This window comes from Helianthus annuus, chromosome 6 (assembly GCF_002127325.2).
Source record: "Helianthus annuus cultivar XRQ/B chromosome 6, HanXRQr2.0-SUNRISE, whole genome shotgun sequence".
Lineage (NCBI taxonomy): Eukaryota > Viridiplantae > Streptophyta > Magnoliopsida > Asterales > Asteraceae > Helianthus > Helianthus annuus.
The window spans coordinates 62,789,120-62,803,153 of NC_035438.2; the positions used below are offsets into that span (position 1 = coordinate 62,789,120).

General features: G+C 37.7%; 1 protein-coding gene across 1 annotated transcript; it reads left to right on the forward strand.

The window, feature by feature from the left end:
• The first annotated feature begins 263 nt into the window (after positions 1 to 263).
• LOC110880812 (protein FAR1-RELATED SEQUENCE 5-like) lies at positions 264 to 3,857 on the forward strand. The gene is made up of 6 exons (XM_035974156.1): positions 264 to 513; positions 594 to 668; positions 1,349 to 2,150; positions 2,227 to 2,485; positions 2,567 to 2,974; positions 3,198 to 3,857. The coding sequence occupies exons 1-6, from the start codon at positions 264 to 266 to the stop codon at positions 3,855 to 3,857; spliced, it is 2,454 nt and encodes an 817-aa protein (XP_035830049.1).
• The last annotated feature ends 10,177 nt before the right edge of the window (positions 3,858 to 14,034 follow it).

Sequence of the window (14,034 nt, forward strand, 5' to 3'; positions counted from 1 at the left end):
ATTTTGAGATTTGTGTGACCCCTTTTGATGTGTAAGTCTGTACACGCAGACCTTTCAAGCCCTTTCAAACATTGCTTGTTCTTGTCATGGGTTTCATTAATTACATTTTGTACTTTCAAGCCCTTTCAAACATATCTTCTCTTTTTGTTCTTCTTACATATTCATGGATATAATAGTCTCACATCTCATTTATTTCGAACCAGAGAGAGAGTGCAGTGAGAGAAAGAAACCATACTCACCATTGAAGGTTATTTGCATTTAACATGGCTGATTCGAACAGCCAACACCGTCGGACCGTTGCCGGTGGTACGGAGACACTCATTGATCATCCTGGTTCACCCTTAAATGTTGTTCCTCATAATCTTTCACCTGTTTTTGCATTTAATGAAGATGAAGATGCATTGTTTGAGAATAGGGTTGTTGAAGACCCTGAACCTATTTCTTCAGAGTTTCCAGATGATTTTTTTTTCTGTTTTATTAAATGCACAGCTTTAAATGCATACGAGTACTTTTGTAAATTTAGGATTTCTTGTTTAGTTTTTCATTGGATTGTTCTTGAATCATTTTCTTTGTTTTTTATTTTGTATGTGTAGTTCTGAATCAAAATGCCACAAATGATGATGAAGATGGTGTTCAGAATTGTACTTTTACACAGTTGCTATCAACAGGTCACTTTTGTTTATGTGAAACCATGTTTTTTATTTCTATAGGGTTATTGTAACATACCCTTAGTTTTATGCTTCGTAGTTTGTTATTATTATTATTTATTTTATTTCTTTTGTTGGTAGAGGAGGAAATGTGTGGTTAGACTTGTATTTTTATTTTATATGAAACAAGCTTTGATATTTTGTAGAAGGTGAAAAATGTGTGGCTACACTTGTATTAAGTTTTTATGAAACAAGCTTTTATATTTTGTAGAAGGTAAAAACATGTATGGTTACACTTGTATTAAGTTTTTATGAAACAAGCTTATATATTTTGTAGGAGGTAAAAACATGTGTGGTTGGACTTGTATTTTGTTTTTTATGAAACAAGCTTTTATATTTTGTAGAAGGTAAAAAATGTGTGGCTCCACTTGTATTAAGTTTTTATGAAACAAGCTTATATATTTTGCAGGAGGTAAAAACATGTGTGGTTGGACTTGTATGAAATTCCACCAGTATCTACACTTTTTGGTGACATAAAAAAATGCACTACCATGTTTTTTTTTTTTTTGCATTTTTAGTGAAACGTGTTAAACTTGTTTTTGAGAATACAATGTTACATGTAAAAAAAAGTTTTCAACCTATACGTGTTAAAATTTATTAAACAATACAATGTTTTCTAAGACTCGTGACCTTTTTTGTAGGTATTCATGCGAACAAGGAGTTTTATGTTCACCACACACCCAATGGCACTAGAATGTGGTGTCCTAATGTTCCTATTGTTTTAAAGCCTGTTGTTGGTTCTGTATATGAAACGTGGAACGACGTGTTCAGTATGTACAAGGACTATGCTGTGTATTCTGGGTTTTCTATTCGTAAGGGGCAAACCAAGAGATGGAAGGGTTTTGTCACTCACCAGTACCTAAGGTGTACTAAATATTCAAAACCACAAATTAGGCGTAAAACTGATACCTTGGAGCAGTCAACCTTGACTATTAGGCAAAGTAATTTCACAGTGACAGATTGCAAGGCTAGTATACTGGTTAAGTTTTCTGAGGGCAGCTCTATGTGCACAGTGGTAGGGTTCCATGAGCACCATAATCATCCCTTTGTTGAGCGTTTTAATCGTGACCTAAGTAGGATTTCAAGGAAACTACCCTTTACATCCAAACAGTTTATCCATAACATGAGTTTGAACAGAATTGGTCCAATTGTTTCTCACAGAGTTTTAGTGTCCCTGATGGGTGGATATCACAACGTACGTGGGACGCCAACTGATTTTAAGAACTGGAGCCAGTCGGTTAGGCTTTATATTGGTGACCGTGATGCGCAACTTGTTATAGATCGTTTGAAAGAAAGATCGGAGAGCTTACCAGACTTTTACTATGAGTTTGTGGTTGAGAAAGGGCAATTGAGGTCGATTTTTTGGGCAGATGAAATTTCCAAGATAAACTATGAGGTGTTTGGTGATGTGTTAGCTTTTGATACGACTTATCACACTAACAAGTAAGGTTTTGCAAACTGGCACTTTTTTTCCTCTTTAACATATTATTACCTTTTGTTTTTCTTCTTTGTCATGCAGGTACAACATGATTTTTGTTCCTTTCACTGGTGTTGATAATCATAAACAATGTGTGACATTTGGTGCTGGCTTGCTATTCAATGAAACCACCGAGTCTTACAAGTGGTTACTTGAATCATTTCTGAAGGCACACAAGAAGCAACCAAAGTTAGTTCTGACGGACCAGGACCCTTCAATGAAAGCTGCCATTTCAGAGGTTTTCACAGACGCTCGGCACCGCCTTTGCATGTGGCATATTATGAAAAAACTTCCAACCAAGGTTTTATTAATTTATCAATCTTGTTTGAGAAGTTTTTATTTTGTTACTTCTTTTAACAGCTTGGGGTCCTGTTATTTATAGATTCATGGAGACCTATTACAAAACTCTGAGTTAAGGGCATTGATGCATCGTTTGGTGTGGAGTATTCACATGAAACCATCTACATTTGAGACGCGTTGGCAACTTTTGAATGATATGTACTCAATTAGGGACCAATGGGTACCTGCCTACTTCCGTGATATCCCAATGTGTTGTCTGATGAAGACCACATCAAGATGTGAAAGCTCTAACTCAAGCTTCAAGGTCAACTCTACTAGTGCTAACACACTAGTTCAGTTCATGCTATGTTATGAAACTAGGATAGACAATCAGCGTTACAGGCAACGTGTTGCAGAGTTTAAAACCTCATCTAGTGTATTCATGGACAGTACTGATTTAGCTATCGAGAAGCACGCTTTTGAGCTGTACACACATGCAATTTTCACAGAGGTAAGAAAATAGATATACAAGGGGAAGTTGTTTTGTTACATTCTAAACACGGAGGATTGTGATGATGTTCGTGTTTACTATGTGAATCAGTTGGACAAGCGAAGCAGTGCAACCAATACATTCACGGTAACTGTGCTGTATCTTTATAATGACATCTTTTGTTTAAGCTTTCATTATTCTTTTTTTCACAGAAGCCTAATAATGTGTTTTGGTGTTTTTGTAGGTTAAACTTGAGTTGAGAAATCAGTCGGTCTCTTGTTCATGCAACAACTTCATCCGTATTGGATATCTGTGTAGGCACATCTTTTGTGTTTACCGGGTAAACAATATTGAAAAAATCCCTGCCCAGTTTTTTGTTAAGCGTTGGACTAGGGACGTGCTTCCCAAAAGTATATTTTCTATTGAGCGTCGATACGGCGTTGACACCCGTCCACAAGCTGCTGCGAGAAGTCAGATTCTTGAGATTGTAACCGAATGCGTAGACGCATTAAGAAGTGATGTTGGAGGACTTTCTACTTTCGCTGAGCAGATAAAGGAACTGAAATCCAAGTTACTAAATGGAGGACCAGTTGATGACGAAGCCAAGAATGATAACTATGCTGCTGTTGAAGAATTGCTTGGTGTTTCTTTAGATGGGGACGTAACTCTCAACAATCCAGACGAGATCAGGAACAAAGGATGCGGCAAACGTCAACGATTGTCTAGAGCATCGCAGGATGGCACGAGCAACTCTGCTGTCAAACCTCCCAAAACACCAAGGCTTTGCCGAACATGTATGAAGTACGTGACTGGGCATGATTCAAGAAATTGCAAGAAAAAGAAGAAGAATAAATCGGGTAACGAGGATGAGGACTCAAGCTCTGCGAGTCTGGAGTCCACTTGATTTGGTATTTATTTTGATGTGTGTGCTGTGCGTGTTTTGAAAACTTGTATGACGCCAGCTTTTTGGTCTCCATTTTAGTGGAGCAGAACTAAACTTTGATCATCCCTTTTGTATTTTTTGGGTTGCCTTTTTGTAGATGCACATGTTTGCATGTGTAGATTATCTGAAAATGGATGCACATGCATATGTTTGCATGTTAGGATGTATATGGGTTTGGTATGTAGGACGGTTTTCAGTTTAATGACTATGGTTTAATTGATCAGTTTGCATTATGAAATGATATGCACAATGTTTGCGTGAAAACTAAACGTTGTTTGTTCAGTTTTTTGCCATTTTTTGTCGACATTTTTGGTTGAAGTTGAGAATTTTGTATGTTATGGTTTTTTTTTGTTTTTTTTTTTCACCATGTTACATTTTTTTTCCCTGAGATTTTTGTAGATTTTTGCTGTGTTGAATCTGAGAATTTTCTATCTTATGGATTTTCTGGTTTTGTTTTTATTCCAAGTTATATATATAATTAGTCAGAAAATGACCCATTTTGTTACAAAAAATAGTAATCAAATAAAAAAATTTAAACACATATAGTATTTTGTAGTTTTTTTTTGTTTTTGTGTTTTTTATTTTATAAAACATAAGCCGTTTTTTTTCTTAAAGAGATAATATATCTAGATGAAGGCTGGATGAATATTACTTGTTATTGTAACAAATTTTATATATTATACATAAAGTAACATTTTTTATATGGTCAAGTTGTAGATACAAATTTTATATAAAATGCATACAACAAGATGGGCTGCCCCAACAAGATGTATCTTTTTGTTACTTTCTCCTTTTTATCTGGTGATGCATTTAATTTGTCATTTATTTTCATATCTAATCACCACCGGACTCCCAAAAGTTTACTTTTTCATTATAAATAGTTTCAGCATACATAATATGTACATCCACAAACCATTGTTAACTACTAATCACACCCAAAGCATAACAATGCACAAGAGGCCATCCACGGGATACAAAGTCCCGGATGCTGAGGTGATCGATCTCAATCTTGGAAAAAATGAGTTCATTAATGTCGGGAAGAGACTTCGAAAGTATGCATCGACTCTAGTTAGTGTTGGTGATATGCATGCAACCCCTTTAGCGCCTATGTCCACACACACGCTTAGGGAGATTTTTACCATTGATGGGCACCCCCGCGGAAAAAGGAGTAGCTTTTGTTCGACCCCAAAGGTGGAACCCGATGTGAAGCCTGTGGCTCGAGCAATACCGAAAAACATGCGTAGTGTTAAGCCTATAGTTAAGTTGGAGCCAAATGTAGTGCCCAAGGGTGAACCCTTTGGCTTTGATACACACACTACCGTTGATGTGATGCCTAATGATGAGCCTACAATATACCCAACAAAGAGACATGTTGATGATTCCAAAAACAGCGATTGGGTTGATGATGTCTCGTGGATGAGTGAAATTGAGTGGGATTCATATTTCCCAATAAACATATCAGTTTCCCCCGTGCCACCAAACCCATGCAAGTGCAAAAAGTGGTTCACATGAAGGAGCTCAAGTAGAAATAAGGTGGTGTTGTTGTGTTTTTCTAATTATGTTTGTTTTTGAAGATGTATGTTTTTAGGTTAATTAGAAATTAGGTGAAGTATCAGGTTATGAACATTAACTAAGGAGTAATTTATGTGTCTAATGATTTTGTAATTTTTTGTGGTGTAATATATAATGAAAAAAAAAAAAAAAACTCTCTAGTTTGTGTGTTGTTACTTCTTTATTGGGATGAATTTTTTTTCTGTTGTTTATACAAGTACAAATGTGGTCGTAAACTCTTTCTATGGATAGGCCACATGCTAAGAAAAGAAAAAAATAATAAAAAGTAGAAAAAGAAAGAAGTGTATGGATGTGGGTAATGACAAAAGAATATGTTTATAGTGGGGCTCACAAATCCTTAGTACATATCTTTTGTTCTAGATGGATGTCATAGATCATCATTCCAACTATAGGTTTCCAACTATCTCCATATACAACTACTCTAACTATATTCAAATATATCATTTTCTTATCTCTCTATTTTCTTTACAATTCATCTATCTGAGCCTCATCTACCCCTCAAAAAAACATGAAAAGGTGTTCATGTGGGAGGATTGCTACCATCCGGACATCATGGACAGATGACAACCCAGGAAGAAGGTTCTATTCATGTCCGTTTAAGGTAAAAAATTCGAACCTTGTTTTAATAAGTAAATGTATGTTCTAATCGGGGTTTATGCCCATTATTTTTAATGTAGCCTAGCAACTGCCCTTTCATTGGTTGGGTCGACCCACCGATGTGCCTAAGGTCAACTAGGATCATACCAGGTCTTTTGAGGAACATCAATAACCTACAAGCTGAACTCTTTGCCCGTGAGCAAGAAATCCGGAAGAAGAAGAGGGTTATATGGTTACTGATATTAGCGTTAGTGATTGGCAGCTTACTTGTTAGCATTGTTTGTTGAGGGTTTTGCCATTGTTTGTTGAGACTAAGAAATATGTGGTACTTACTTGGATTATCCTGGGTAGTATGTACTTATTGATGTTTGGTTGAACACGAGAATCTTCTACGTGATGGATTTGTTGGTTTTGGGTTTACCATGTTACATTTTTTTTCTCTTAGATTTTTGTAGATTTTTCCTTTGTTGAAAGAAATAATTTGGTTGTTTTGACCATGTTACATTTTGTTTTTCTCTGAGTTTTTTGTACATTTTTGATGTACATGTGTGATCATGTGCTTACGTACCGTGTTACATTTTTTTTTCTCTGAGATTTTTGTACATTTTTTGTTGTATGTGTGCACGTGCTTACGTACCGTGTTACATTTTTTTTTCTCTAAGGTTTTTGTACATTTTTGCTGTATGTGTGTTTTTTATTATGTGCTTTTGTTGACGGTTGCTTGAATCTCTTTTTTAGATTTGATCATGTTACTCTTTTTCATTTATTATTTTTTCCCTAAAGGGTGTAACTTATGTAAGTTTTTTTCTATGTTTAGAAGTCAGTATTTGTTGAAATCATATAATAATGACACGATTTTTTTAATAACATAGATTGAAAACATAGATTTAACAGAATAGTTCAGTAGCCCTAGTTGAGTACATAATAACTTAAACACTAGATATGGTAAAGTACATTGGATAACATAGGATAAGGAAAGTAGCCCCTATATATTAGAGGGAAAATGGGGGTACTTTCTTTTTCACACACATACTAGCAAGTTCACATAAACACCACTATTTAGTCAAGAAACGATCTTGGAGTACCATACTCAATTTCAGCGCTAAGTGGTTTTGGGCTAAGCTCACTCTCCCACGGGTTGTGGTTGGCCCACGAGATAAGGGTGTTTGGAGAGTAACAAGAGTAATCATCATCTATAGGATCATCTTCAGGATCATCGATAGTCTTTGGATCAACTGCCGGGGAGGTCTCCTGGGTGGCGTTGACTGGTTTTGCTTGGTCTGCGAGCACCACAGATGAAGAGTTTTTGATAGGGGTAACTTGTGTGGTGAAGTAAAATGATCCCGAGTCAACATCAAAAAGTGCCTCATCTAGCGACATCTCATCATATGTTGTTACTTCAGGTTTAGTGTTAGTAAGGAGATCACTTATAAGCTTAGCATCCATATCCAGATTTTCTTCAACTGTTTGCGGCATTGACGGAATAGAACGGGTGTTTGTGATTTGAGAACACTCTGGGTTGCAATCCGATTTTGGAGTTTGGAGTTCGAATGAAAGAGTTCTCCGCAATCATTTGGTAACCCATTTTGAGTTAGCTGGTGATGATGGACTAGACATAATAAGGTTGTTTTTTTAGTTCTTTATGGTGAACAAGTGATGAAACTAATGTTTTACATTTCACCTTAATTTATAGATAATCAAATGATGTTAGGTGGATAAATTAATTAGATTGTTTACATCAGTTTACATCAACATTAAATGTACTACACTGACCAACATAGAAGTTAATTATTTTTTTTTACTTTTTTCTTTTTGTTTGAAAGCAATTAGTAGATTTACATTTGATTTAACGAGTTACAAGTTTCTTTAAAGTTTTGAACTTTTGATTTTTCCCTCGTATTTGTTTACCCAAATGTAATAGGTGTATATATATTTTATATTTTTATTATTACACCGCAAAGAGTCAATTGGGATTTATTAAATGCGTATACTATAGTTATCAAATCATGACAGAGATACATTAACAATGCATATCGCTAGAGATAGAAGTAGTCATTTTTTCTTTTTTTAAATGGACATAAGATAGAGATAGAAGTACACATATTTTCTTTTTTATTATTTATGTCTTTTCCTTGGTGTAAACATTAATGAGTGATAAGCTTTCTTTTTGTCCAATTTAGATTCCCCATAATGGGGCATTTTATGAGACTGTACTTTTATATATTTCTTGGATATAGTGTTCGATATGTATGTACTTCTTATGCAGATTAGACACTTCCAAGTTGGCACAACTAATTTGTAAGACTTCACTTTTTCTTTATAAAACTACTATAAGAGTATTACAATTGAGATAAGATATAAGTACAAGGGGGCCATAAGTACAATTGAGAACTATCCTTCCTTTTTGTCCATCTTAGATTCCCCATAATGTGACATTTATATGAGATTGTACTTTATATATATTATTATAATAATGGGTACTATCATATATTTCTTGGATATGGTGTGGGTACACGCGTGTACTTTTTTTGCAGATTTGACAATTCAAAGCTGGCAGCATTTTTTTTTGTAAGACTGTAGATATTTTTCTTTATGAAAATATATTATAACGAGTAGTTAGCTTTGCATAGCAGGTAACTCGCCCCTCAATTTAATATATGCTGTTACATTTTTTTTGGTACTGTTTTTTGTACAAAGAAAGGTTTTTTTTTTTGTAACAAAGTAATTTGTAATGATAGTTATGGCCGCTTGACTAGCGCTAATTATTATAGCAAAGAACACACATATTGATTAAAAAAGTTATCAAACGGAAATATTGCTTTGTAACACCTTTTTTTACATCATCTTATTGTATGCTTGTCAAAAGAAAATATTTATCTTAGTCAAACTTTCCAGTAGTTTACTTATGGTTCACCAAAATGTAACACTAAACGTACACATAAATTGTTTAAGTTGTCCAGATCAACGACAGACATTAATAGTTAGATACATATAGGCAACTGACAAAGTACGAGTTTAAATTGTTTAAGTTGTCCACAATAGGCCCATCCACAAAAAACATAACATTACCATACGGAGCAGCAACTTACACTGATAATGCAGCATCGCGAACCTTTCCCTTCATTACATTCACATCAGAGAGTAGTATGCGTGTAGCGAATTTTTTTCGGAGGGTAAGAATCTGTTTTTGCTTTTGCTTCCAGTTGCTACTAAAACCACATTCAAAGTGTTTACTAATGCCGTTAAAATTCTGCATAAGGAATACTGCACTATCCATTGGATGTGCAGTTGTCGCCCAATGGATATCACACCTCTTAATCTTGGCTGGCGCAATTTTATCCTTTGACGGATGTTCAGAATGCTCCAAATAAGCCTCCAGCATATGCTTCTGTAAAAAAACGATAAACTAATCAGTTTTTGTATGAGTTGCTGTTTTTCATCGTAATGTTTTATGAGAAAAGAAAATGACTAACCACTTTGTATGGTGTATCTTTTTTGTAGTAGTCTTGATGATCCCTAATGCCAGCTAAGGGTGTGCGATCAGGCTTGTGGTCTATAACGGTTATTTCACCGTTTTCCAGATCGAAAACAATCATGTAATATTCATCATTCTCCAGGATTGGAAAGAAACCCATTTTCATCCCAATGAAATCATATGCGCCGCCTACGACCATCCTTTCGCCGAACGTTTTCATACGTTCATCATCATCACAAGTAGAATCCGTCAATAACCAGCTGTCCTGTTTTTTTTTTCAAATAAGATGTGTCAATAAGGTGGTGCAAGCCCCGAATTACAATAATTCAAAAGATGCATTTAGATAGACATACTTACAACGTTCCAAAAGACTTAATAAATCCAAAATCACAGACAAAGATCAAGTAATATAGTATGAATACTTACTATCACAGTTGTGCTAAAATAAACCCGCGTCGGGCAGCCGTCGGTTCTATCAAGTTCTTCATAATTCATCACATCTACCCAAGCATCAACTACATCAGAGCAGACCTTCACTTCCTCCCTCAATGTGCGCATCAGGACCTGATAATTGCGTATCTCCCACTTCTGCCCAGCAAATGGGCGTTCTGCACTTTCTACCATATAGTGCCTCAAAAGGCGCAGCCTTAATGCTAGTATGGTAGCTATTATTGTAGGAGAACTCGAACAACGGTAAATGCCTGTCCCAACTACCTCCTAGATCAATTACACATGCACGCAGCATGTCTTCCAACGTTTGAATGGTACGCTCACTCTGCCCATCCGTCTGAGGATGGTAAGCCGTACTGAAATTCAATTGAGTGCCCAGAGACTGTTGGAAACTCTTCCAGAAATGTGATGTGTTTCTAGTATCCCGATCTGAGATAATAGATACTGGTACGCCATGCAAGGCCACAATCTTATCCACGTACAGTTGGGCTAGCATGTCAGAGCTGAAGGTTTCTTTAATGGGCAGGAAGTGTGCTGACTTAGTCAGTATATCAACTATGACCCATATAGTATCATTTCCCTTCGGCGTCTTAGGCAATTTGGTGATAAAGTCCATTGTTACCATTTCCTATTTCCAAGTGGGAATTTCAGGCTGTTGCAGCAAACCTGACGGCTTCTGATGTTCAGCTTTGACTTTAGCACACGTCAAGCATTTAGCTACATAAGCAGCTATAGACTTTTTCAAGCCTATCCACCAATAATTTGCCTTTAAATCCTGGTACATCTTATCAGCTCCAGGATGAATGGAATACTTGGAACTGTGGGCTTCCTTGAGGATAACATCCCGAAGTCCTCCATATACAGGAACCCATATTCGTCCATTTAACCTCAACATTCTGTCCTTGTCGTAGGACAACTGTTCTTCAGTTACTCCTAATTTCTCCTCGGGATAGTTAGCTTCCAACACGGCTTCCTTCTTTGCAGCTAACAACCTTTCATTCAAACTACTCTTAATTTCAATGCTCTTGGCATTGATCCTTATCGGCTTCACCCTTTCCTTCCTGCTTAAGGCATCTGCGACTACATTGGCCTTGCCTGGATGGTATCTTATTTCACAATCATAATCGTTCAAGGTTTCCATCCATCGTCGCTGCCTCATGTTCAAATCCTTCTGATTGAACAGGTGTTGAAGGCTCTTGTGATCAGAGTAGATCACACACTTCGTTCCATATAGATAATGCCTCCAAAGCTTAAGTGCAAATACAACGGCACCCAATTCCAAGTCATGTGTGGTGTAATTCTTTTCGTGCACCTTTAATTGACGTGAGGCGTAGGCTATGACCTTGCCCTTTTGCATTAACACACATCCCATTCCGGTGTGTGATGCATCACAATACACCATAAATTCTTCAATGCCTTCAGGTAGAGTTAGCACTGGTGCGTTACTCAACTTCTACTTCAAGATATCAAAAGATTCTTGCTGCTTAGGCCCCCAATTAAACTTAATGTTCTTACGTGTTAACGACGTTAAGGGTGCAGCAATCCTTGATAAGTTTTCAACAAAACGCCTATAGTATCCAGCCAAACCTAGGAAGCTACGAATCTCTGAAGGCGTCTTTGGCTCCTGCCAGTTCATAATAGCTTCTATCCTTGCGGGATCCACTTGAATTCCACTTCCGCTCACAACATGTCCAAGGAACTGGACTTCGCGAAGCCAAAATTCACACTTTGAAAACTTGGCATAGAGCTTCTCTTGATGGAGCAGCTTAAGAATGCACCGAAGATGCTTCTCATGGTCAGCTTGGTTCTTCGAGTAGATGAGGATGTCGTCAATGAAGACGATGACAAATTTATCTAGATAAGGTTTGCATACGCGATTCATGAGATCCATGAATGCGGCAGGTACGTTAGTGAGCCCAAAAGGCATCACTAGGAACTCGTAATGACCATAACGAGTCCTAAACGTGGTCTTATGTACGTCCTCCTCCTTGACTTTCAATTGATGATAGCCTGGCCTGAGATCTATCTTAGAAAAGTAACTCGCCCCCTGTAGCTGGTCGAATAGATCATCGATTCTAGGCAAAGGATATCTGTTCTTGATAGTAACCTTGTTTAGCTCACGGTAATCAATGCATAGACGCATTGATCCATCCTTCTTTTTAACAAACAGAATTGGCGCTCCCCATGGAGATGAACTAGGTCTAATAAAACCTTTAGCTAGTAAATCATCTAGCTGTGTCCTTAATTCCTTCATCTCCGTTGGTGCTAATCTGTATGGTGCTCTGGCTACTGGTGCAGCTCCGGGGATGATGTCAATCTTGAATTCCACCTGCCTATCTGGTGGCAAACCAGGTAGTTCCTCCGGAAAAACCTTGGGATAGTCAGAAATGACTGGTATGTCTTCGATCCTGGGCTTCTTCTCGTCAATGGTTACTTGTGCCATATAAATGACACAACCCTTACTCATGCATCCGGATGCCTTAAGCATGGCCACTTGCTCTGGCAATCCATGTTGAGTATCTCCCTGAATAGTGAGTGGCTCACCAGATGGGGTCTTGATCACTACCTGCTTCTTATTGCACACTATTTGGGCTTGGTTACGCGATAACCAATCCATTCCTATTACTACATCAAAGCCTGCTAGCTTAAAGGGTAACAAGGATAAAGGAAAAGAGTGGTTCCTAATGGATAGGACACATCCATCTAATACAGTCGAAACTGTTTCTATTGTTCCATCAGCTAATTCCACTTCATATTTCATACTTAGGGTTTTAACAGGTAATTTCAATAAATCACAGAACTTATTATCTACAAAGGATCTATCTGCCCCAGAGTCAAACAATATCCTTGCGTAGACATCATTAATGAGAAAAGTACCTGTTATGACATTATCATCCTGAATAGCTTCCTTCACATCCATGCGGAAAACCCTTGCATTAGTCTTCTTTCCCTCTTCTGCTTTCTTGGCAAGTTTCGGGCAGTTGGGTCTAATATGTCCCTTCTCATTACAATTGTAGCAGGTGGCATCCTTAAGTTTCTTGCAATCTAATGCCTTGTGATCCGGGGACTTGCAAATCCCACATAGTTTCTGCTGAGATTGGGATCTAGACTCCTGCCTGCATTTCCCGAAATGGTGCTTCTTACAAACTTTGCACCTAGGTTTTTCACCCGACTGTTGATCTCCCTTCTTGGATCCCGTCCCTTTCTTTTGGTCGTCATTGCCCTTGCGCTTCTTATCTGAGCGTCGCGAACCATCATCTCCGCGTTTTCGTTTCTCAGCATCTGCAGCTCTCAGGGATCTCTGTCTAACTGCGTCTAGTGTAAGGGACAGAGATATGTCAGCTACCGATCGAAACGTAGTGGGCCGAGAGGCCTTGACGCTTGCTTTAATTTCTAGGGCCAGACCCCCAATGAAACGGGCTATTCTCTTCGGTTCAGGTGTTACAAGATAGGGAACTAGCCTTGACAAGGTATTGAAGGTTGTGAGGTACGCCTGGCAGTCCAGGTTCTTCATGACTAAGGAAAGAAAATCAGATTCTATCCTTTCAACCTCGTGTTGGGGACAGTAATTCTCCTTGATCAGGGCAACAAATTGTTCCCAAGACATGTTGTATAGAGGTATCTTTCCGGTGGCTTGAATCAGCGACTTCCACCATGATAGGGCATCACCCTTGAAAGATTGTGACACAAACTTCACAATATCTCTTTCAGCACAGCCACTTATATCCACTACTGTCTCCATCTCATCAAGCCAAGTCATACAGGGGTTACCCCCTTTTCCCCAGTAAAATCCCGGGGTTTACAAGACACAAAGTATTTATACGTGCAACCCTTGGTACGTGGGGCATCATAAAGCACGATCTTCTTGGAATGATCACCATTTTCATTCGAAGAATGTCTATCATCATCCTTCTTAGACTCTTCCTTTTTAGACTTGGGTTGGACAGATGGTGGCTTGCTGTGAGACTCCGAATGAGTCTTGGATCTATTATGCGGTGTAGACAAGGTTCTACTATGGGTCCCACTGTACTCACTGTACTGTCT